Raw genomic sequence first — 26025 nt, forward strand, 5'->3', positions numbered from 1 at the left:
ACACTGTGCTGGGTAGTGAGGTTAATGTCTCAGAGGGACAGGGTGCCATCCAGAGAGACCTGGACAGGCTGGAGACATGGGCCCAGGTGAACCTCATGAGGTTCAACAAAGCCAAGTGCAGGGTCCTGTGCCTGGATTGGGACAATTCCTGTTATCCATACAGGTTAGGATATGATATGCTGTAAAGCAGCTCTGAGCTAAAGGACTTGGGGGTACTGGTGGATGAGAAGCTGGACATGAGCTACCAATGTGCATCTGCAGCCCAGAAGGCCAATCACATCTTGGGCTGCATCAAAAGAAGTGTAGCCAGCAGATTGAGAGAGGGGATTCGACCTCTCTGCTCTGGTGAGATCTCACCTGGAATACTCATGCCACATCCCTGGAGGTGTTCAAGGCCAGGTTGGATGGGGCCCTGGGCAACCTTGTCTAGATCATGCCTGAAGGTTGGTGGCCCTACCTGTGGCAGAGGGGTTGGAACTCTATGATCTTTGGGTTTCCTTCCAACCCAGACCACTCTATGATGACTCCATACTGTGTCCAGCTTTGGAGCCCTCAACACAAGAAGGGCATGGACCAGTTGGAACGCATCCAGAGGAGGCCATGAGGATGATGAGAGGCCTGGAGTACCTCTCCTCTGAAGATAGGCTGAGAGAGTTGGGCTTCTTCAGGTTGGAGAAGACTGAGGGGCCTTCCAGTACCTGAAAGGTGCCTATAAGAAAGCTGGGGAAAAACTGTTCACAGGGGCATGGAGCAATAGGACAAGGGGTAATGGTTTTAAACTAAAAAGGGGAGATTTAGGTTGGATATTAGGAAAATGTTCTTCAGTATGAGGGTGGTAGATCACTGGAACAGGTTGCCCAGAGATGTAGCAGAGGCCCCATCCCTGGAGACAGTCAAGTCAGGCTTGATGGAGCTCTGAGCAACCTGATCTATGTACTGCAGGAGGGTTGGGCTAGATGACCTTTAAAGGTCCCTTCCAACCCAACACATTCTATAATTATCTAGATGACCTGGAAATTGTTGCTAAGAACTAAACCCCCAGAATTTCAAATCATGTCATCTTTTCCTATCACAGGAGGCACAGGGGAGACCCTATATATCTGACAGCTTTGTTTGCTTCACAAAGTTTTACCAAATAAATTTGCCTTCTGAGAGCAACTTGCAAGTATCTATATTCAGCTTTGTCTTGTGAACCATGGCCCTGAGCTTGAATCACCGTGCTGGGCAGCATAAATCATGTGCTGCCATTGTGATGTACAGGTGGATGTTGAATTACCTGTGAAAATGTGACTTCTGCAACCATACCATCGTGTTCAGCTGCATACGGTGGGACCGCTCCAATTGAAGGTGTCACCCTACCCCCTCTGGTGTCCTGGGAGGCTCCCTCAGTCTTCAGTATGTGTTTTCTGCTGTGCTAAAGCAAGATGTGTAGCCCTACATGGCTATATCTAAAATTCCAGCTAAACCTACATTGCCCTCTGGTCCTGGCAAGCAGTCCTGAGTCTCCCCAGCCTCTGGGCTGAAGAAGCAGTGCAAACCAGAGATGGAATTCCTGCAGGCATTAAGGCATTTATTTCAGCGCTGAAAAGGAACTGCAGGGTAAGGATCTGACAAGGGAGGGAAGTGCTTTGAAAATGAACAGCCATTTGCCAGACTGTGCTTTCCTCTTAACCCCTGAGATGGCTGGCAGTGCCCCTGGGCCTGCCTGGGCTGTTCATGCAGATACCGGTAAGGAAAGCACTGAGGAGCTGCGGCACTGCTTTTGGGTGGGTTAGCTGTGCTTGAAGTACCCTTGAGAGCCACCCTCTCAAGCCTCACTGAAACACTAATCGTGGTAAGGAGGAAACAGTGCAGCAAAACTACTGTAACGTGTTTCTGCTCAAGCATTCTGCACCAGAGGCAAGGAGCCCAGGCAGTAGCAGGAGCTTGTGCTGGGCTAAAGACATGAAATCTGAGTGGACACCAAGGTGCTGTCCCTCTGTGTGGGTGAATGTGGATGAGATGGAGTACAGTGGAGCAGCCAGGAGCACCGTGGCTGTTAGATGTGAGGCTGGTCCTTCTGCTTAACACCGGGATATGGACATGGTGTGCAGAGAACCAGAGCGCTTGGCTGAGTGTCCCCCCTCAGCCCCCAGCTGAGATGCCTGCGTTGTGCATCATCTTCAGCAGCACTAACTTTGTTCTGCACAGCGATCGTGTTTTGTGAAAAAACATAGTTTAAAAATAGGTTTCCCTTACACTGAAGACCTGAGCTCATTACCACTACATCACTTTGGTAATTCATTACTTTCAATTCCCAGGAACTGCCACTAGCAGTGATTTTTTTTTCACTATTTTTTTTTTCATCATGGACAGAAAGATTAAACTCTGTAGGAAACCATCAAATTGAAATCCTCTGAGAAAGCAGGAGTTGGATTCACAACAGAAGACTCTGGCAGAAGTCCAAAACAGGGAAGTTTCTGACTTTCCTTGATGAGGGAAAAAAATAGAAACAACCAACAGCTTCATGAAAGAATCACTAGGAAAGGCAAGAAAGACAAAACAGACATGGGCTGCTCCAGGGCCTAGAACTGTGATACCGAAAAGGAAACTACAGCTTGGGCATTAGATGGAAGAAGCAAAGGCAGCAGATTAGAGAAGAAATAAAAAGACCTTGAGAAAACAAACAGTGATGATGTTCTACAAGAGCTCAGCCCTTGAAGACCATATAATACTGCCCAGAAGGTCCTCAAAAAATAATACAAGAAACAATGTCAGGGACAGATAATAGAGTCTTTCAGACAAATAAAGCTGTTGCAAAAAGACACAGTAAGCACCCTAAGGATTTCTACTAGTGCAACCTAAGTTACCCTCTATGCAGCTAAAGCTCTTCCTCTGAATACCACCACCAGCCTTCTGCATGAATAAGGGTGAGCTGGAGATTTACGTGTTTGCAGGGAACTGAAGCAATAACCTGAAGAAATTACATCACGCTCACACACATCTCCAGAAAGCGGGGCAGGTACAAGTAGTGCAGTGTATTGTAACAAACCCAACAGCCTCAGCACAGGGCCTACAGTAGTCACTGCAGTCCTCTATTACAATACCCAGGGCTCGCTCCCCAGGGGCAGGAAACTGATAACTTGGCCTGTGCAACAGCAGCATCTAGAAAGTGGGAAGTTGGTGACCTCTGTTGTGGAGGGCTCCCATCTTCAGAGCAAGCAAAGGGTCAAGGGTAGCAAAGCAACAACACAGCCAGCCAGTGCTGCTTACTGCAAGGAAGGTCATGGCAACTGCGGTACCAAGCTAGAGACTTATATCAAAACTCCAGTGAGAGGTGTGGTGAGGAGACTCTGGAGTTATAATCTTAAATCTTAAAATAGAAACAGAAAAGTGGAATCACTCCCATGATGACAAATCTCACAGTTTGCCAGAATCTGCAAAGATAAGAGCATCTCAAGCACATCCAAGTAGGACTTCTGAGGATGGCTGTGTTCTCAGTAGTCCTCTGTCAACACAACTGCTGCAGAATAAGGAATTCATATCTTTGAATTTAGATGTCTCCGAAGGATTACACGGATATCAAAAACAGTGAATAAGACTAACAGTGCCATTAGAGAAGAAGAAGCTGAAGTAATTGGGTCCCGTGAGCCTATGTAAGCAGTAAGAAGATGGAAATTGGGGTGGTTTGTCCATGTGACCAGAACAACAGAACTAGCAAACACAATTCTGCAGGGAAAAATCAAAGAGGAAAGGAAGGCAGAATGCCCAGGGATAGTGCGACTCAAAAACATCAGCATCTGGATGGAGCAGTGATGGCGAGATCTGAAGAGAAAGGGAAACATTAAGACAGTTTCCAGTCAGTGCCTAAAGATGACACTCTTCAGACATGTTGGTGCAGTAAAGGGGAAAATGAGGCAATCATAACCTGACCACTTATCAGACAATCATAACCTGTTCACTTACCAAGTTGCATAAGGGACACAAAACAGAATATGGTCAACAGTGAACCACTAATTCATGTTTTCTAATGCTTCCATCCCCCATAAAATATTTTGCAATCCTGATATCTTTGTTTCAGACTGCTCAGAATGGCCCCTTTTATTTCCTGAAGGTGGCTTTTTTTCTGTAAGCTTCTAAGTATCAGATGAAACTCAATATGCTGTGGCAATACCTTTGGCCCACAGAACTCAGCCTATTTTTGCTGTTGCTTTTGATCATATTCTTGACATCCTGCCACTGTCCTGGTGAGATGTAGAGATTTCCTTGCTTTTCAGGTGCCCTGAGTATAGTTTCATGAGTCTGAGAGAGATTAATTTTGTCTCTGCAGTTTTCAGCAAGATTACAGCAGTCTGGCAGGAAAATGTCTGCTTGTAGCTTTTGCAAAAGTCATGAGTTCCTATAAATGGCATCATCATGATCCTTCCCTGAGCAGGAGTGCTCATGCCAGTGAAATGTCCCCAGCTACCCGCAACACATCCACAGTCAGAGAAAAGCACCTCTTCCTGACTGTCTTCTTGGAGCAGGGTGCCATGGTCAGCAGAGCCCTTTTAGCTGTGCAAGCTCAGTATTTTATCCATCTTTTCAAGAATCAGAAACATGCAGCAGGACCCACTCGATGGTTTCCACAAGCAAAGGGGAACCATTCCCGCAAAAGATGTTCCTATAGCGATCCCATCATCTGGCACCCAACAGCAAAGCCGTCAGGAAGCACTGCTTATCAGTGGTGTCTACTGGCCATCAGCAGGTGTCTAAATAAAAACAGGTTAAGGAAAAAGTATTACAGTTTCTCCCAGGGAAGACCTTCCCCACAAATTTCCCCATGGGTGCTGTGCTGGGAGTGGGTCCAAGTGGCTGCAGTGGTCCTGTGCAGGCTGCCTGATGCAGTCATTGGGCAGAATAGATTTTGGGCAGAGTATTGGTCCTGATGGTGCTAGTACCTTGAGTAGTGATCCATCTAAAGCAGTGTTTTTCTATTCTTACTTGTTCACAGGCCACCCAAAAATGTCCCAGCAGAGCTGTGGCTCTCTGCATGATGAATTCCAACCTCCTGACAAACATGCCTGATTTTGTTACCTTCTATGACCTCTTAGAGCAAACAAGAGACAGTCCAGTTTCTATATATTGCTTGCTGGAAACTCCTGTCCTTAAACTCCAGCAGCTTTTGTACCTAGATTGCTTTAGCTATGTAATTCCTGGTGATTTGTGTTTTGTGCTATTTAACTCTATATGGGAGGAGGAGGAGCTGTACAAAGCAGTTCTGTGTGGATACTCCTGAGGAGCTTGGACTAATATTTTTTTGTCTAAAATTCAAGTTCCTAAGAAGCAGAGCTTCCAGGAGATGAAGGAGTCATTAATCCCAATCCAAGCAATCTGCTCGTGTCTGTAAACATGTACAGGTGCAGCCTGCTCTCTTATGTACACCTGCGACTTGGGATGCCAAAGTGAACATGTGGTTCCTAACAGAAAAGGAATCCTTAAAAGCATCGTCCACACAAAGGGCTTTATTGAATTGCTGGAGATTCGAGTGAGTTCAGGCTCTTGGGTTTTGGTTCATTCTCTGGAACAGCACTTGTCTTTATTCTTGTTTCCTGTGTCAGAGCTGCAAAGCAGATGGATTTCAAACTCTAGGAACTGTTCATGGTGGATGCTTAATGAAAATCCCCAACTGAAACACGATTCTTACTGAGGAAAAAGGAAAAAACATGCTGAACATTTATTTTTCTAGTTGTGGGGGAGAAGTAAGGGAAAGGGTTGGCTTGCCTCAAAGTGTGTTTTAAATTCTACATTTCAGTCTGGTGTCAGTGTGCACACTGAGGTTGATCTGTTCACGCTGCTCCAACACAAATTGATGTTAAGAATGACTTCTGAGAATTACACAGCCTTTGCCTCTTTAAAAAACTGCCTACTTTGGTGTCTTCAACCCAAAATAGCAACCTGCCAGGCCTAGGCTGGGACAAAGGGAGAAGTAAAAGGAGGAAATGCCTTCTTTGGTGAATGAACTGTGAAGCTGAACAAGAGACAAGCTTGAGCATTTCCTTCCAGTGGGATTCTGCTGGCTGGAGAACAAAAAACAGTGCATGGAGCTGGGTGAGAGGAGAGCCAGGCAAATGTCTCCCTCCTGCAGATGCTTGGAGGCTTTATAGAGGAGCTAATAACCGGGCAACAGGGCAAGGAGACATTTCACAGGGCTGTGAATCATGGCAGACTGGGGAAGCTGAGATTTGTCTCCCCAGCCCTGAACTGTGCCCTAGAAAACAGTGCGAAGGAAGATGCAAAGTGGCTGTGGACACTGCTGTGTGGGAGTGAGCTGGTCCTGCTCCCTGAGGACTCCCAGCATACTCCTGTAGCAGGAACAGTGCAGTTCTGGGGCTCCATTTCTCCTCCACCAGTACGCAGGCACTTTTGAGAACCCACTGCAGATTTCCTTAAACCTGCCAATCTCTGTGACAGTGTGTTGTGTACATATGAGCACAATTTATGAGACTCTAAAGTTGAAGCAAGGATGGGCACTTCTCCAGGTCCATCTCTCTCTGCCTTGGGTTATTGGTCAATGTGAAATTTTCTCCATGGGCTGGTGATTTTTTTCTAGCTTAGCAGCCAAAAGCTCTGTAATAACATCTGAGATTTGGGCTACACAGTACCATAGCATGCTGTGATAGAGGAGGTCATCTTGAAGAACTCTACAATGTGGTGTAGATTGTATCTTGCCACTTAAAGGAACAAACCTGCTGTCGCTGTGTAACACAATGGGAAGGAAAAGACTGGAGATACAAATAGGCTGTGCTCACGCTGCCTGTGTGACCCAGGTCAGAGCCCACACACGTAGTAATGAAACAGTAATTTCTACTTTTTCTTCCTTCAAAGCACTTTGTCCATCCAGACCGAATGAGATCCCAGCATGGAGAGTCACAGGGTCACAATGTATTGTGGATATGCATCCTTAGAGATACATGGGCCTGTAATGAACCCTTTGGCTGGGACCTGAGGGTTTTTTCCTTCCCATTGTTTTTATTACTGTCACAACACTCTAGTATCTTGAGCTAGCCATTTAGAAAGCCAGGCTGAGACATTTCTTCTCTAGTGTTTCCCTGAAGAATCTTATTTTGTTGGCTGTCTGAAGCCAGTTTTTCATGCTTCTTCATATTAGGCCATGCAAATACTGGATAGTCACAGAATACAAGAGCCAAACCCACCAGCATCTTTTACCATACAGCTCAAAGATAACCATCACTGACTGTCGTCTTTGTTTTTCATCAGTCCTGTACCTGGAAGGGTCTGTCCTTGTATTTGAGGATGTCTTCAAACTGGTTGCCTTCTACTGTGTCAGTAGGTGAGTTGGATTCATTGCTTCCATTGAGGTGTCACTTCGCTATCCCTCTGGACTGCCTTTCCCTGGTATCCAGCCACAGCACAGCCCACACTATTTCCTCTGGTCAATGAAATGATATTTAGCCATCCTAAAATGCCTATTTATCCTATAGGCATAAATGCCATGTATATAGATCCTATACACATAGGCATTTATGCCTATAGGCATAAATTAATCCCTGGCCACATATTAAGATTTCTGTCTTAGCAAAGGAGCAAAGAAGAGCCCACATACAAACAAGGATTTGGTATTTCTAGCCAAAATTGCTGAGGGGAGGGAAAATCTGCTTGCTTCTGCTTTCCTGCAGAAAGGATAATGGCTAAAGAAAGATTTCCAGAAAGAAAGAAAAGCTTCTCTGTTAGTTCCTAATATAGATGTTACTTCTGAGTGTCAAATGCACATTCAGATAATTCATTTGATTTTCAGGCCACTGGCAAAAGACAAGATAAATAAGGGATAATTTTCTGAGAGAAGCAGGTAATAAAAAGGGTGCCTAAGCACTGACCTATTATTTGCTGGCAGCTTGTAGGAGCTCTCTGTGATGGTGAGTAGAGATGCCTGTTCTCAGGGCGGTAGTAAATACTCATCAATAAATAGCTGGAAACAGCTTATCAGGGCTGATGGGCTCTTCTCAAAAGAAAGTTTGGCCTGGCTAGGTTACCTTACATCACACAAATAACACCTGTGGGTTACAGGGCAGTTGGTGGCTTGCATTCAAGCTGTTGCCCTATGAATAACATGAGATTTTTTTTCTATTAGGCTAATGCCTTAATGTTTCCTGATTTTTAGATGTATTTTTCTACAGAAAAAAAAATTAAAAAGAAAGGAACTACTTACATGTATAACAAAAACAAAGAAAGCAGAAGGTCTACAGACCCTCTTCCTCTTTTAAATTTGATATCTGCCATGAAAAAAAAAATAATCCTGGGATCACGTCAGTTTATGTCAAACGATGTGACAACAAGGTGCTTGGTGGTGCACAGAGAACCCAAGGACTACACAATGCATCAGGAAGATACGTATCTGCTAATCAGGGAAAAAACAGTCCCTCTGCATTCACCTTTCAACAGATTGGTCCTGCCCAGGTCTGCAGTCACACACATTTTTGGGGTGGGTGTCTGTGTAACAGACATCACCTACTCCCATGGGCAGCTTTTTCCAAAATAATTTCCTGCAGCTTGCAGAACATTTTGTTAAACTGCTGATGTGTAAACTGAACCTGTGCCATTCCCTGCTACCTTTTAGGGACTTTTATTACGGGCTTTTCTAGTCCTCCTTAGAATGGGAACTGAGCTAGGAACAGGTTTAGTGAATCATCATTGCGTACTGGCAAACCCAAAGAGTTCATCACCAGCCCAAGAGCTCCATTACATTGTTTGAGAATTAGGGCATGTTCCAGTGAAACCCAGCTAATGTCTCCTGAAAAAATGTGCCTTTTCTTTTTTCAGTAAAAATATAGCATCTTTCCAAGCAGTCAGAAGTCTGAGCAGGGAGAGGAAAGGGATATGTGTTTTCTCAGTGTCATACAGCGCTTCATCATTGTCTGTCACTTCATCCAGGGGTTACCCTTTCCCAGGAAGTGTCTTCCTACCCTAACCCCACTGTGTCTTGCTCCATCCCCATGCCTTACACTGATTTGTAAAAGAGGAAGCAGGTTGGGGAGCGAGACATAAACAAAAAGGACTGCAAATCATCCCCTCCACACCAAAAAGAATGGCTTTCCTAGAGACAGTTATTACCATTTGCCACGCCTGGCTTTTGGCCTCCCCTGGGGTGAGAGGTGTTCCCACTGTTTTCAGAGGAAGAAGCTAAGCCACAGTGATTAAGGCAGTGGCACAGCATGAAGCATCACCACAGGAGCTGGTGGGCTCTTGTGAAATCAGAGCAAACCGGGCTGGCAGAGCGTCCCCGCTGCTATTACTGACCGTTAGATCTTCTTACAGCAGCACCCAGGACTCTGCAGAACAGGGATGAAATTTGAGCCAATTCAATGGCTGAAACCACCAGTGAAGTCTGGGGTCCCTCACAATCGCGGGGTTTGTCCTTGTGTTGGTGTTTCACAGAGTTTCTCTTTTACAGGGATTTGCTGCCTTTCACCCTGAAGCTGCCGCAAGCAATATTGGAAGCCAGTAGCTTTCAAGACCTTGAAATTATCTCTAGTCTGGGGATAGGTAAGTCCCTCAAAGCAGCCAGAGTTTCACTCAGCCTTGTGAGAGCCATGGTGCCGAGTGTAGACGTAATGCAGCTGGAGGATAGATGAACCATTGCCTTCAGAATAGCTGAGGAAGCCTGAATGCAAGAGATGTTCATGGTGTTTATGTTTATAAAAGCACGCTTGCCCCTTTGGACGTAGCCTTCCACTTGGACTTCAGTGCAGGGTGTGAGACCTACAGTCTTACTGCTTGAGCTGGAGCATTCACCAGCTGAAGCACTGCACAGCCTCTCAGGATAGCTGACACACGCTGGTTGTAGTTGGCATCTGAGATGTATGAGTAGAAGAAAACAGAAGAGTAGAGGAAAACACCTTTGCAATTTCCCCTTCTGATGAAAGTGTGATATTTTTGAATTTTGGTATTTCTGCTTCCTGTTGCAGGATCTCTAGTTGGTAGTGAAATGTGTGGTGTCCCAGCGTGTTCTGTTGCCTCACACTGATCTGATACAAAAAGGAATGTTATTTTTAGTGACAGCACCAAATGGGCAAACTTTAGATGAGATGTATAAAGTTCCAGAGGTGGGAAATGCAGTTCCGTTAACTGAAGGAGCTCTCCTTCCTTTTACTTTCCATTTAACACACTCCCATTGAGACAGCTATTACAGTTAGTCACTCTCATGCTACTGTGATTTTCAGTTTTCCCTCAGCCAGACAAAAAATGGTGAAAGCTGTGAGTTAGCTCACTTACAGATACTCACTAAAGCACCCTGGGGCTCTGGGGAAGTATTTTTTTATTTTCTGCAATATACCTCCCAGAAGACATGGGAAAAACCCCTGGCTTGAGCTCAGGCAGCTTTGTTGAGTTTGACCATTGAATTTGCCTCTAACGCTTTCAGGTTCATCTGTTTTGAATATGTTCCAATTTGCCAAAGCAACTTTGAATATGGGTGTCCAGCCAGCACTTACTGCTTAAAGAAAGCTCTCTTGTAACTCGAGATAGATTCTTATTAAGCTTCTTATTAATTTCATTATAAAAAGTGTACAGATATGGATTAAAATGTAAAAAGAATATTAGGATTCTCCAACCTTCTGCCTGATTTGAGACAGAGGAGGAGATCCTGCCTCGAGCAACAGTCTCCAGCAGCTTTTGAAAGGAGGGATAACCAAAAGCACAAGCACCAAAGCGACATTGCTTGTAGTATTCTTCCTTCTCTCCTGTACACTGGTGGTCAGAAAAGTGGTGATGTTGGAGGTGATGCTTGGAAGTTTATTTACCACAGTACATTGTATGCCAGGAAAGTCCCTGACAACAGAAGAAAACCTGCTGTTGTGTAAAGATTTCCTGGGAAATGATGTTAGCTTCTTGGAATGCCATGCTGTCTCCATAAAGTCAAACAGGCTGAAGTAATGATGATGTTTACAGCTTCCTGGAACAAAACTTTATGGGTACACATGGGTACACAACCAGAAAGTGCTGCCTGAAGTAGCTCTCCCAAAGGAAAGCTAGCGGTGTTTGCAATTCTCATAAGTTGCTTTTTATGTCTTTCAAAGTGATATGGGTTTTGAGGGTGTGGAAGGGAGATGTCTACCTGCAAGCTGAACTGTTCCACAAAGTATCACTGTTGCCTATATTGTCAAAGAGGATGTACTGCAGGCCCTCTGGTCCTGACCTCACTGGTACTGAAAGCATTTTAGGAGGAGAATTAGCATGACTGCCCTGCAGAAAGAGCACATACCATCACAGACATGCCAAAGAACTGCTTAATTATCCCTCCCAGAGAGTATGCTAAGGAAAGAGCCAGGGCAGAAATGTGAGAGACAATCAAGCTGCCTTTTGTGCTGTATGAGACAGAGTGGCTGAGCTGGGGAAAAACCTCTCTGAAGGAACTGTGCAACCCTCAGTAAGACCACCTCATTTGGTTCTTCACAGTCTGTGTGAAGGATTGCATTTTCATCACAGCGTCTTATCCTGGCCAGTACTGAGAAAAATAACCTACTTCCCTTTTGTAGATTGGTTTACTCACCATTTCCTCAGCTTGTGAGACTCCACAGTATTATATTCTGACTTAAACAAGCAACTCCCACTGTCTTGCATTTGCTGATGCTCAGTAGAAATGGAGCATTTAAAGGAAATCATACTCTCAGATGTGAGGGGGGTGGCAGCATGCGGTTGCATCTGCACGTCTGTTCCCAAATTCTGTTGACAAGAGTGCTGCTGTTCCTGGCAACACTTTAATTTTAAATTTCTTTGTCACCCTCCTTCTCATGGTAAGAAATTAGAGAATAAAGCTGTTCTAACCTCAGTCTCCCTGAGAAAACATGGTAACATAAAGTAAATTAGCCATGGATACTAGCCTAGGCAGTGGGAGGATAAAGCTGGAAGTTCATCCTGGTGGGAGTGGAGAGACTTTTAGTTCACCTGAGCCTGGCTTACTCTGTGCCTATCGCACAGAAATGCTTGGTAGGTGGGAGTGGAGGGACAGCAAGGGGTCAGCCTGCCCATCCTGCCCTGCCTGCAGCTCTTGCACCCACTGGGGCAGGGACAGTCCCTGTCCCTGGGGCAGATTGTCCCCAGTGCTGGCAGAGGGAGGCAGGGGCAGCAGGAGGCCCGGAGGGGGAAGGCAGAGGCCTGCAGAGGCAGGTCATGGGGCAGCAGAAAGAAGGGAGCTTTGCCAGCTGCAGCGTGGAGCTGGCTGCCAGCAGGAAGCCATCAACAGTCCCGGCTGTGCTGGGGAGAAAATGGGAAGAAGTGGCCTGTCTCTGGGGACTCAGTGGGCAGGGGAGAGATTTTATCTGAACGTGTTTCACCCCTGAGTTCTGTGTGGGCTTTAGCTGAAGAGTTTGCCTGCTCTGTTTGGAGTTCTGCTGTGACCTTCCTAACTACAAGTCCCTTTGAGCTTTTCTGGGGTGCTGGGTTTTTTGGAAGAGGCACAGGTAGACCCTATCCAGGCCTCTGACCAGCTAAGCCCTTTCCACATCATGGGCTGGTGCAGCCAATAGGAGAACAGGACTCTGGCAAGGCAGGAGAGCTGTGGGTGATCCCACACATGCACGGCCCCATCCATACCACTTGGGTCCACCACACAATGTTTTTGCAGTGAGACAGGCTTCACACCAAGCACAGGGCAGGGTTCAGGAACTCTGTGGCAGCCCCGTTCATGTCACCTGTCAGTCCACCCAAATACTGTGCCATCAGTGTCAGCTCTGTGTCCAGGGACCAAGCACGCTGAGGATGGATTTAGTTATCTGCATCCTTGTGTTTCCAGGATTTCTCATTTTCCCCTTTTCCCTAAATCTGTGGACACCTGTACAGTCCTCACCTAGTGAACACCCTCAGAGGCTTATACCCTTTTCCTTGGCCAAAACACATGGGGTTTGCAGGAACCTGTTTCCTGATGCTTCCCTGGCTTAGCAGCTCTAAGTGTGATTAAAAGCAATCAGACAACTAAGGGAAGCAGGTTTGAAAACGCTCCTCTGGGGGAAGGGGAAAAGGTTAAATGTCATACTGAATCCATTTAAAGGATGTACAAATGCCTTGTAATTTTTTAAAAACAAGTTATTAAAAACCACATTCTATTAGAGCTTGTGACATTCAGAAATGACCACTTGCATCTGAAACACCATCTTCCTTTTCCAGTCATAGTTGATGGAACTGAAGTACTTGACTATTCTTTAGCCCTACACTATACAACCTTTCCGTGTACACAGTCCTTTTGCACCATCTTTCCTCTCTTACACCCACAGGCAGCCAGTCTCAAGGCAAGGTGCAAAACAGAGAATGGGCATAGCTATGGATAATCATCATCCCAAGCCATAGGCGTTAATGGTCATTTTAATCTTTGGAAGTTATTTAAAAATATATGTTTCTGGACTGGTTGTACTGCAAAGCAGGATCAGACCTCTGTGTAGAACAGAATTTACCACGTGAGCTTGCTACATAGTGGAGTCACCTTCATCTGATGTCTCTTGTGGCCCCAATGCACCTTGGATCCAGGCTGTGTATCTCAGCCTGGCGCCTTCCCACAGTCAGCATGAAGGAGGCAGAACTCCTTGGGGTCTTCACACCCTCACCTCAGGTATCCATGGCTATTTGCATTTGCATGGCAGTGATCACTGAACAAGCCATGGCCCCCTTTCACAATCATTCATATTTGCTACTTGCACCTTGCTGCTCACACTGCACAGGCTGCACAACATTAACAGTGTTCACTAGGTAAGTGTCCTAAAATTGTCAAGAAAGAAGGTTCTGATGAAGTTTCTGAGCTTGCCCCTTGGTTTGAAGCATCTCACACACATACAACAGGCAAGCATTTCTTCACACTGTTTTCTGTAGAGGTGTGAAAGCTTGTGTACCTTTTATTTTAACAAAAAGCAGAACATCTACATACCATTAGCAGCTAAAATTCTCTCAGAGTATTTTTTCATTCTTCTTTTCTTTCTTTCTTTGGACAGATTTCTGGGATTCCTCCTTAAATCACAGAAGAAGAGGAGAGGAGCTAACCCACCCTGCAAAAGACTCAACTTTCAGCACTGCCCAGGCAAACAGTTTAAGATCTAGCCAGTGTTTTGCAAGTAGCGCAAACCACTGCTCATGTGAAATTGAGCTGTCAATAGGAAATGACAGGCTGTGGTTCGTGAATCCTATTTTTATAGAAGAGTGCAGTAATCCTTTTCCTCCAGACGTATCTCCTCCTAAAAGCCATGCTGTGAGCGCTGATCTCTCTCCTGCCACCACGGTCTCTGACAGGAAGTCTCCCCGCCGCCCCCCTCCACCTCCACCTTCGCATGCTCTGGTTCAGAAATCCTCTCTGAAGCTCCTGCAGGATCCCATGACCGCCTGGGAAGAGAACGAGCTGCTTCTTCAGCCATTAGGAAAGGGCATCAAGGAAATGAAAATCAAGGGCGGTGACAATAAAGAAGAAGAAGGGAAACAGAGCTGCTCTGTCAACGAGGGCTCGGCAGTTAGCCCCAAGAAGGGCTCCCAGCCTTCTGTCCCCCCAAGAAGGCGGCAGTGTGAGAGGACCTTGGAGGAGAGCTGTGTGGGGAAGCCTGGAAGTTGTGAAACGCTGAAAGGGGAACGGACAGAAGAAAAACAAGACCCAAGCACAGAGATCAGAGATAAAAGGTCGCTGCGTGAAAAGGCTGTAGAAATGCCTGGGGAGGTTCCTGAAAGGGCTGTATCACAGTTTCAGGAGACGAAGCCTGAACCTGCAGAGAAGGAGGACATGCCTGAGATACAAAGCAATGCCACTGAGAAAGCAAAGTCACCTCCTATCCCACCACCGAGAAGGAAGAGGCTCTCCCAGGCACCGAGGAACCCCAGCTCCTGCCTGCTGAAGCAAAGAACAGTGGCAGAGACAGCCATGGCACAGGACTTGTGCAAGAACAGCCCGGCTACAGTGGCAGGTGGTGTGACTTGCACACACACTAAGACTGAACTGGGCCATAGCCGTAAGTCCGTCAGCTCCGCTGAACTGAAAGGTTCTCACTCTTCCCTGGAGGGCCCAGGAGGCAGCACCACGGCTCAGGCATCAGCATCTGAGCCAGACTCCTACTCCACCAGCAGCACAGAGGATGACCTGGAGATGCTGAGTAGTTCATCCAGTAAAAAGACACACTCTGTGATCTTGGGCAAGGCCAAGAACAGGCTGTCCTTCGTGAGCCTGTCTAATGTCTTCACGGTCTTTCTGTCTAGTGACAGGAAGTTGCAGAAGAAGATAGTGGAGCTGGCACAGGACAAGGATTCCTACTTTGGCAACCTCGTGCAGGACTACAAAGTGTACAGTTTAGAGATGATGGCAAAGCAGAGCTCCAGCACAGAGATGCTACAAGAAATCCGGTTGATGATGACACAGCTGAAGAGTTACTTAGTGCAGAGCACTGAATTGAAATCTCTGATAGACCCAGCCTCCTACAGCGAGGAACAGATAGGTAGGTGACCTACTCATCCTTGGGCAGAATTTGGGAAGGTGAGAGGGAAGACAGGATTATGCAGACACAGGTTCTGCTTTACAGAATTATAAACTGTCTCCTAAAAGCTGAGGGGTGCAAACTGGAGTCTACTCTGGCTGCCAGCACTTCAAGGAGCAGCTCAGAAAACTGGGAGGGCAACAAAGGTCAAAGTCCCATTATGAATGTTTTAAAGGGCAGAGTTTAAGCAGAAGCTGAGTGTGTTTGTGTGTGTGTGTGACACATACATGCATGTATATATGCATATACACATACAAATATGAGTGTGTGTGTGTATATATGTGTGTATATGCATAGGAAGAGATGCAGACAAATGTGCTGACTGCAGAAGCCAACTTCTCCCTCCATGGCTGTGTTTGCCATGGCTTTCCACATCCACCACCCCACGCTCTGCAGCAAGGATGAATTCCCTGCATGTGGCAGCCAGATCAAGGGTCAGTCACTGTCTCACAAGGAGGAACAAGACCATAGGGATTTTGAGTGGCAGGTGGGAGGAATCACTTGGTCCCACTCTGTGCTTCACAGAGCTCAGCAAGGCAGATCTGACCTGAAAGGCCACTACTGGCCCCAAAATCCAGCATTCACCACTCCTTGCCTCAGACATGATTTGCCTTTGAAGAGGAAAAATAATATTTTTGGCTGTTTTAGGGCATTTATTGTTTGTTGTTCACTATTCTGTTGGGGAGTAATGCACTACTTCCCTCCTTGCTATGAAATGGACTGGCCTTTTTAATGTACATTCAGGGGGGAATATACAAAGAGCTGTACAATTTTTTATCCCAGTCAAATCTGTACAGCCAGAAAGCATGCATGCATGTAACCACATGCTTGTTTGACTTAAAACTAGTTCTTGAGGACCCAAGAACCAGTGCAGCTCTATCTATGAGATCCCTAAATTGGTTTAAAGCAAGCTGGGAGCTGTAAGACTCCCAGCACAGAACATGGCCAACCACAGAAGTGACTAGGGATTCCATAGGATCCAGCAGCCCTGGTATTAGGTGGGACACAGCGAAGCAGTGAGGCAGGAAGCAGAGGCACTCAGCTGTCAGTCTCAGCAGGCCCAGCTGACTTCTGTCTCACCCAGCAAAGGTTTCACACAATCCTGCAGTTTTCCCAGCAGAACAGACCAGCTGCCAGCCTCTTGACATACGTGCAAGGTGGGAGTATAGTTTCACTTCTCATGCTCCTCATGTAACACAATGAGATTTTTGTCCCAATAACCCTTCTCTCCAAGGCAGAGTGGGTGTCACCACAGAGAAGGCTGTCTCAAATCTCGATTAGGGAAGGTGGAGAGGGGGCCGAAAGAAGAAGTGTCCTTGTTCCACCTGGTAGAACTGCATGCGTGCACCTTCACACAGACACGTCTGGTTAGATCTAGCCCTGTTCGCTGGCAGTTCCCTAACAGGAGGATATGGTCCAGTCGGCCTAGGCAGGACTGTCTTCTGTGGAGGACAGGGATTCCCACCATGGAAGATTCACCATTTGAATTTGGCCTGCTTTAGGCTGACTGATTCTCTGCATTCTTTCAAATAGTTGCATTTTGTATAGATAAATGCCACTGCCCTCTGTTTCATTCCTCACTGACTGAGCCGATGAACTCTTCCCAGTGACCTTTTTGCCTCAGTGCAGGGGTGACGAGAGGATCCCTTGCAGTCCCTGTAGCCTCTGGCTTCTAGAAGTCAGACAACAGATGTTCTCACAGCCTCTAGTGCTTCTTTCTGGATCTTGCTAAATATTAAGCAAACACTCAAGCCACACAGACTATTTCTGCATCTATAGGTGGCATAAGAGGTGACTTATCTACCAGCAAGCTAGAGTCACTTGAGCAGTAAGGGTGAGAAATGTAAGAGCAGATGCTGGTGTATGCCTCTGAGCTGCTGGCTATAGCCCCTTTTCAGTCACTAAGGAAAAAGGGATGCTTTGAGGATCCAATTGATTTCGTCCCAAAGTGATATTCCAAACGGGTCAGAGGGAGATGTCAGATTGGTCATGAGATGACTCCCACCTGAGCATCTGTAAGGGCAGAGCTGTGAAAAGAAGCACAGTTAGGTGAGGTTCCTCATCTCTTCCCAGAGCTGCCTTAAGTGTTGTACTGTTCAGCCAGGCACCAGGCAAAGACATTGGGGTTGCTGGTAGCAGAAACTCTCCTACAGCTCCAACAGCAGTCACTGTGTGTTGAGGTCCATATCGAGCCTTTCCAGGACTTCCGGAGGCTATTGGTAAGGAAACATTTACTTCCTGGGCTGTAACTTGTGTTCCCTGCTCACAGCTAGAACAGTAATACATGAATGACCAACCCCATGCTTGGTTAGGAGTTTTACTTGCTCTGCACTGTTGTGTTATTCATCAGGGACTCTTGTGTCCTCCCCTCTCTCTGCAGAAGTGATTGCTGAGACGGCTTTGTACAAATGTGTCCTGAAACCTTTAAAAGAAGCCATTGATTCTTACTTAAAAGAAATCCACAACAAAGATGGATCTATACAGCAACTAAGAGAGAACCAACTTGTGATACAAAACACAACTACAACTGACCTAGGCGTCACAACCAGTGTGCCTGAAAACGTTGTGTTGGAAAAGATCCTTCACAAGTTCACAACCATGCACAAGGCCTACTCCCCCGAGAAGAAGATTGCCATCTTGCTGAAGTCCTGCAAACTCATCTATGACTCCATGGCTCATGGAAGCCCAGGTACAGCTCTCCTACTGAAATGGTACCCCTCACTGGTCCTTCTTCACCTATCAAAGGAACGGGGTTTATGATACAGTTGATGCAGTAATATTCAGATCAGAGGTAATGGTGATTCCGTGTGTCTTTGGTATCAGCTGTCCACAGGTTGTGTTCAGAATGGGCTGGTTAGTGACTGTGAAGTTCTCTGACTAGTAACAAGTATAAGATGTTACCTGGTTAACTTTAAGCTACATAACTCAAAAATCAGATATTTGTTAAGTGTGTGTTTTATGGGTAATGTCCTTTTTGCACAGGTCTTCACACAGCTCTCTATAAATCTTCAGAGCTCTGTCCCAGCTTGTGGCAACTTAGTGGTGAATTCTAGGAATGGGTCTTTGGGAATTCATTTGACCTTTACAAAATTTTGCCTAAATTGAGGAAGAGATGCAGAATGCTAGTACTGCATTCCTGATGCTTCAGTGAATTCCCAAAGCCACTACTACATTTCTTCAGTGTGAGGAAGTGCGTGCTCTGAGTATAAATATTACTTGAGCCTCAGGCCAACCACTACATGCACACTTAAGCCCCTGGCCTGCCAACAGGATGTATTTTTGTAGATAGAGCAGGAAGACCCTTCCTCCAGGAGTCTGCCTTTCCAGTTTGAGAGCTTTCTTTGTATACTGGCGAACAGATGACCAGCCATGCATTAATTTGGAGAGAAGCCAGATATTAATTTGCAACAACCTGCAGTGGTTCAAGAACTCACAATCTCCAAAGGTGCTTTTAGCTGTTCTGCTTTATTTTCTACCAATAACAGCCTTGGAGCACTCATACAGCAACTGCTGTGTCTCTTCTGAGCCTCACCTCAAGGTTACCCCTTGGACAGTATACAGTAGGGTTCAATGGACAATCTAGACACATTAACAGCAAAGCAAAAAGTCACTCCAGGGCTGAGCCTAAGCTACAGGGTGGACAGAACCTCTGAATGTCTCCAAGTATTATGAGAAGATTTGGAAACATGTAGGGGAATTTTCTGTAACTTTGTTAAAATAATTGTGTTAAGTTTGAAAGTGAATTTGTATGGAACAGAGACTCACACGTCTCATTAAAACCCACAGGAGACGCGGTCGCCTTCTGATGCTGGTGGTACATTACGCATCTGTCACACCTCAGTCAGCTCACAGCTCGAATTTCTCTGTTGCAGGAAGTGCTGTTGTGTCATTTTATGTAGCAGAAATTAGGGGTCAGGGAAATAATTCAAAAAACCCAATGTTTTAAGAGAGGCATGCATGAAATCAGAGAATTTCATTGTGGTTTGCTATGCTAACCAAAGTGCTTCATTTCAGCCAGCTCAGCTGTTTTCTTATTTTGAGTACTACTGCAAGTGGGGTGTAGAGCAGAAGCTGACTTCATCCCTCTGCACCTAGATCTCTCCCTGGTATATATATATAATCAGTGATGCAATACCAGAGCCAGGTCAGAAGGAAACCAGCCTGTAATTAAGGAAATGTACCCAAATGAATTCAGACCAGAAAAAAAAGAGGTTAAGAGGAGGAGAATGCTATAGAATAACTCATAGAAGACAGTGAACTCAAAGAGAAATTGAGTGAAATTGTAGACCCACTTAGAAGTGAAATGTGTGAAACCTCTTCAGCAGAATGAACTGACCCCAGATCGTTTTGATTTTCCAACCAGCAAAGCCAAACTTTGAGCAAACAGAAACCTTTTTCTGACTGAGTTCCCACTGGTGTTGTGCAGAAGAGTGCACTGTGGGCTGTTCGGCCCAAATTCTAACGGGTAGGAATTCTCCTCATACTCTCTGTCCATCTTGAGGGCAGTGGCCCAGGGTGCCTTTTGCTTTCAGCCAGCCCTGAGGCAGCACAGTGCTCTTCACACAGGAAGAGCAGAGGCCGTGCTTGGCTTCCTGTGTAATACTTTGTTCTTCCTTTAGCTCCTTTTACTCATGCTGAATTAGAGTTCCCTCCTCTTCCGTAATCAGAGCAGGTGGAACACAAACTAATGCCTCTGCTGCAGGACCAAAATCAGTCTACCTCTGTCAAAAAAACCTGTGTGGTAACATGATAACTACTGACGTTGTCCGGTTTAAATTGCAGTTTGGCAGCTCAGGCCAGGTCTTTGTTCACTTTAGGCTGACTGAAGAATGAGCTAACCTAGGAATATAGTTTCATATCTCAAAGCAAAGTGTAAATGCCACCAAATTAAACACCCTTTATTTCCAGACCCAGATAAAAGCACAAGTCTTAACATTCTGAGACCCATGTATAGCAGTCCAGGTTTGGCCAGAGTCCAAACAGGTACCAAGTTTTCTTTAAAACTAGGGATAGGCTTGTTCAGGAACATTTGTGCCTGTGGTAGTGCCCATCTTTGCACTGCTCAAAGAGCCATGAAGCTTTGAAGTCAGCCTTCACTGACTCCATGTAAACTGCACCATTTTAGAAATGGAGTTCTTTGGAGGAGTTCTTTGGTTTGATTGCAGTTCATACTATATGACAAAACCTGACTGAAAAATCAGCTGTGGTTGAATGCCCTGATACTTGAGATTATGAACTGAATAGGTCAGATCCTCAGATGGTTTGAATTAACATTTGTCCCTCAAATTGAAGGCAGTCAAGTCATGGATCTGATTCATCACAAGGAACCAGGATGGCAAATTCAAATCCACAGTCTTGGTAAATAAACCTTTCTTGCAACAGACCTCAAAGTACAGCTACAAGATATGGATCTTTGATGAAGTAGGACTCATCTACAGCCACAGATGTAGGTGGTCACAGATGGCTATCATGTCTAGCTTCTCGTTATATACAATAGGGTCTTGCTCGATGGAGTTCAGTTGATTCATCTGGCTAGATGTAGGTGTCTGCTTTAGGGTGAGATGACTCATGACAAATTCCACTAATGATATTGATTAGTTCATCACTGGCTATAAAAGGAGTTTAGGGGTACTGGTTCAGATGTTCATATGTACAGTGTAGGCAGTGGTATTAGTAAGTGAATCTTTCCCAGAGGGACAATTATGATAGCATTGCAGTGTCTCACCGAGCTCTTCCAAGTTCTGTGCAAATTTAAATAGCAGCAACATATGCCTCCAAGAATGTAACCTACAATCTAAAAGTATGTAACCTGCTAAAAATACAAGTAGCAGTTAGTAAAGTCAAGATGCATTAAAAGAATAGAAAAAGAAGAGTTTGGAAACCCACCCCTGGCGGGGGTTTTGTGGATTCTTTTTTATAGCTGTGCACTAGAAAAAATAAGAGACAGGACTTTGTTGACACAGTAGAAGGAAAGGAGCCGTCCAGAGGGATCTTGACAGGCTGGAAAGGTGAGCTCAGGTGAACCTAATGAGGTTCAACACTGTGAAGTGTCAGTTCTTGCACTTGGGCCGGAAGAATCCCAGACACAGATACAGACTGGGAGAAGAGCCCATTGAGAGCAGCCCTGCTGAGAAGGACCTGGGGATTCTGGTGGATGAGAAACTTAACATGAGCCAGCAGTGGCTCTTGCAGCTCACATGGCCAATAGTATCCTGGGCTCCACCAGAAGAGGGGTGGCAGCAGGGACAGGGAAGGGATTGTCCTTCTCCGTTCTGCCCTCGTGAGGCCCCAGCTGGAGTCCTGTGTCCAGAGCTGGGGCCTCCAATGCAAGAAAGATGTGGGGCTGTTGGAGAGGGTTCAGAGGAGACACAAAGATGATTAGAGGGCTGGAGCAGCTCCCCTATGAAGAGAGGCTGGGGGGAGCTGGGCTGGTTCAGCCTGGAGAAGAGAAGGCTGTGGGGGGACCTCACTGCAGCCTTCTAGTACCTGAAGGGAGCAGAGGAATAGGAGGGGAATCAACTTTTTAAAAGGACAGACAATGGCAGGACAAGGGGGAATGGATTAAAACTAAAGGAAGGAAGGTTTAGATTAGATATTAGGGGGAAGTTTTTTACAGAGAGAGTGGTGAGGGGCTGGAACAGGCTGCCCAGAGAGGTGGTGGATGCCCCATCTCTGGAGGTGTTCAAGGCCAGTTTGGATGGGGCCCTGGGCAACCTTGTGTAGATCCAGGTTGGAGGTTGGTGTCCCTGCCTGTGGCAGGGGGGTTGGAGCTCTATGATCCTTGGGGTCCCTTCCTACCCATGCCATTCTATGATTCTGTGATGATTCTATGACTCATGGGGAGCTGTGAGCTCCCAACGCTCAGACTGCTCCTACATTTTGGAGGCATCCCTCAATACCCACAGGGTGAGCTGAGCACATAGGTGAGGTATATAGAAGCACTGTAATCTTACACAGAAAAGACCTTTAATCAGACAAAATGCCAAAGGTGTACTGGGTGGTAGAATAGAATCTCTGCTTTTTGTGCTGGCAAGAACACAAGTGATACTTGATAAACTAGTAATAAACAAGACACAAATATGTTTGGTGTGTGCTGGCTGTGGTAAGCCTGGAGCTCCCAGCCCTGTGCTACCTGGGCACTGCCACTCTGTGCAAAACAACTGATGGAAAAGCAAAAATAGAGTATTAGGCATAGGTTTATGAAGAAATACTGTGTGAAACAAACAGGCCAAACTCTGTCAGTCCATGACCAGGGAAGATTAGGCATGGAAAGGCTCTAAGCTTAAACTGGAAGTTTGAAAGATGGGGAGACTGCTTTCTAAGGAGATTCAAAAAGTATTAACACAGGAACATTTTTCCTACTGTGACAATTTTAAGTTGTGGACTACCTAAGTTTATGAAGCTTCATTTCTGGAGTATCTTTGAACTGCACAGGGAGCTGCAGCATGTTGTTCTAAACCTGTTCTGTACTAGTGGTAGAGCTGGCTAGGTGACTGGCCCTCAAAGATATGATTTCATAATTTCTACTGCATAGCTTTGCATGATTAATGCATAGTGTGCTTTTGGAAAGAGAGGGTACACAGGCCATATATTCCACTGGAATATTTCTCTTTCCCAGCTTTTAGGACAGAGTTTGTAATCTCCTATAGAATTGAGCAGCCAGTTATTAGTTGTCCTGATGCACTCCTGCCTGGTCTGCAGTTGACAAAGGCAGGACCATGAAGCAGTGTGACTTCAGTGGGACAGCTGAGCTTGTGAAAAGGAAGCTGGGCTCAAGTGCTTCAGCAGCCAATGTAGAACTGATGATGGAAGCTCCTAAAACTAAGTCAGAGCAACCCCACCACACTGTTCATTATCATAACTCACTTCTTAGAAGGAAAATAAAGCTATGAATAATACTTCTAATTTAATTACGGGGGTTGGACTTGATGATCTCTTGAGGTCCCTTCCAATCCCTACGATTCTGTGATTATCTTTAGGAAGAGGATATTTGTATTTAAGTTATGATTAAAGAAGGCTGATAGACTAAAGATTATATATTTTTTCCTGGCTAGTGCAATATCTGTGTTTGAATGAAAAAGCCCATTGAAATTTTTCAAGGGGAGCAAATACCTGTGTTCCATAAAACATGTTTTTGAAACAGATTCATGCTGTCTGTGTGTATTAACTCTCTTAATTCAACTATACCATAAATCAAACCTTGCTGAAGTATGGGATAGACAAGAGACAGCAAAATGTCAGTGAGTGAAAGAATGGTCACAATCTTTTCTTATCACCCTGAACAAATCTCTATTAACCTTTCTATACATTGTGTTTCCCAGCTAGAAACTGATGTTAAAATTCATATGTCCTGGAAAGCTGCTGCTAAACCTCATGCTAGTGTTTGTAAAATATTAGAGCAAGGTGTAGAGAATCAACACTGTCTGGTAGTTTTAGAATATACATGGAGGCAAAAGAAATGCACAAATGTGTTAAAATAGGCTGTAATTTCTTTATGGAGGCTTGGGCAAGATTCCAATTGCTTTAAATCATGTATTTAATTAATACCCATTCTATTCAAGCACTGTGTCCTATCCAGGAGTTGACGTTGTATTTGCTTTGCTATAAACGTAATAGGATGGGTTTGTGGCAGAAGAGAAGGCTTATTTTAAGCTTCTTATGGATATTTATGAAATAAATATTTCCTGATCCTACAGGGAAGAGGGGGAAATAAAACAAGCAAGTCATATTTAGAGTAAGACACCACCACCTTGAACAAGCAAGCTCAGTCCCACTGTCACCGAGACCACTGGCAGGGTCAGGGCTAGATTTACCTGTCAGATGCAAACATGCCCCTCTGGGAGAGATCAGAGATGGAGCTGGGCATACAGGTCCGGAAGCCTGGTTCTGGCCTGGATTGAAAGAGAAGCTGAGGAGGCAGCAGCCTGGGGAGAACATCCCTGCTGCTATCCCCAGGTAGTGCTCTGGTGACTTTCATGGTGCAGGGAGCATGTGGGTTGCAGGACGCTGAGCAGCACCAGTCTCTCAGGTGTTGTGATTCACAGGCATTGTTTCATACAACTTTGTGCCTCCTGCTTCTGGTCATATTTGAGTTGCTGACAGCCCCTATTATCCCCATGGATGGACTGGGATAAAGAACATCTCAGGGTTGTACTTGGCCAGCTGGCTGGATGTGTCTAAGCTAGTCTCTGTGCCTCTTGTGACAACCAAGACCAGGAGAACAAGGGGAGGTTGAGAGTCCTGCCCTCTTGGGCACCCAGCCCTGGGTCCATGTGCAGTCAACAGAGAGAAGCTGTTGCGATGCCTGCAGGGAGCAGGCACCATATATCACGCCTGTCCTCCCCTGGGAAACACTGCAGGCTCATGGTAACATCTGAAGTTGGAGCTAGATCCTTGATGACTGGCTCTGCTTTCCTTTTGCTGACACCTACAGCTCCTGCTGACTTGAGCTTTAGCTAGAGATATGAGTATTCAGGCTCATATTCCCACAAGGGAATTAAAATGATATCTAGTAATTTATGCAGGTTATGAGCATACAGCATATGGAGAATGAATACCCTTTCCATTCCTGCAGTCAGAAATCCCTCCTTTGAGTTCATAAATCAAAAAGAAATTGTGTATCAGGTTTTCATATTTAAACCACATAAACAACTGGGACTCCAGTAATATTTCTATGAAATCTTAAAGTTAAGAAAGGTTTATAACAAGGGCTGGTGGGCAGAGCAGCTAAAACAGCTTATAGAAATGAGATATAAGGCAATGAAAAAGAATTCACTCGGTGCCTGCTCGTGCATGCAACCACTTCTCAGCCAATAAAAAGAAATAGAGAGATTCTGTAGGAGATCTTGATACATGTCCTTGAACTTTCATTTCAATTGATACTAGAAGTTGATGGCTGAGGACACAGAACTGTTTAGTTCCAAACTGCAATTTCCACTCTGCATTGGTTGGTCAGTCTGTTGGATGGTTGGTCATCTCTTTCAGTGACATTAAAAATAACCAACAAAAAAAACAGCTTTTTTTTCCCAGTGGATAGGAATTCATGTTGTGAAGTAGCAGTTTTCTTGGAGGCACAACATGGATTGGTCATGAAAAAGAACTGTTAGGGAAGAGAAAATTCTGCTATTGGTGTTGCACTGGAAGTCCCTTGGCCTTCAGGAAATCAGAAGCACCCAATCTATGCCACTGCTCAGTAACTACTACAGCACAAAGAAAAAGATTTTAAAGAAGGGGGAAAATGACCCTAGCAAACTCTTTGGTACTTTCATCTCCATTTACACTAGTTTTATACAGAACTAACTCTGTTGGCATCTGATTCACTTAGGTCAAAACAAGAATATGGCTTTTCTCTGTGCAGTTTTTCCAGTATATTTTCATGTCTCAGTTCTGTCATCTTTTTTTCTGCTAGACAATATTAAATAGCTGTAATACTGAGCTGCTTTTATTAAGGTAATATATATGATGGTAATGAGTTGGACTCTTCATGGAGCTGAAGCTTTCAGAGACATAAGCCAACACAATAACAGACAAATAAAATGTCCATCCAGATGTT

The 26025-nt window shown here is 45.3% G+C and overlaps 1 protein-coding gene across 1 annotated transcript in view; it reads left to right on the forward strand.

Annotated features, from left to right (window-relative positions):
• RIN3 (Ras and Rab interactor 3) overlaps positions 1–26025 on the forward strand; it is a gene marked incomplete at its 5' end in the record, with an annotated part of 70683 nt that overhangs the window by 36449 nt on the left and 8209 nt on the right. The window contains 4 exons of the mRNA XM_084270472.1: positions 7240–7312; positions 9431–9522; positions 13956–15434; positions 17854–18162. Coding sequence (XP_084126598.1) covers positions 7240–7312; positions 9431–9522; positions 13956–15434; positions 17854–18162 — 1953 coding nt within the window. The remainder of the gene's footprint in view (positions 1–7239; positions 7313–9430; positions 9523–13955; positions 15435–17853; positions 18163–26025) is intronic.

Source organism: Gallinula chloropus (genome assembly GCF_964237585.1).
Source record: "Gallinula chloropus genome assembly, chromosome: 14".
NCBI classification, from domain to species: Eukaryota; Metazoa; Chordata; class Aves; order Gruiformes; family Rallidae; genus Gallinula; species Gallinula chloropus.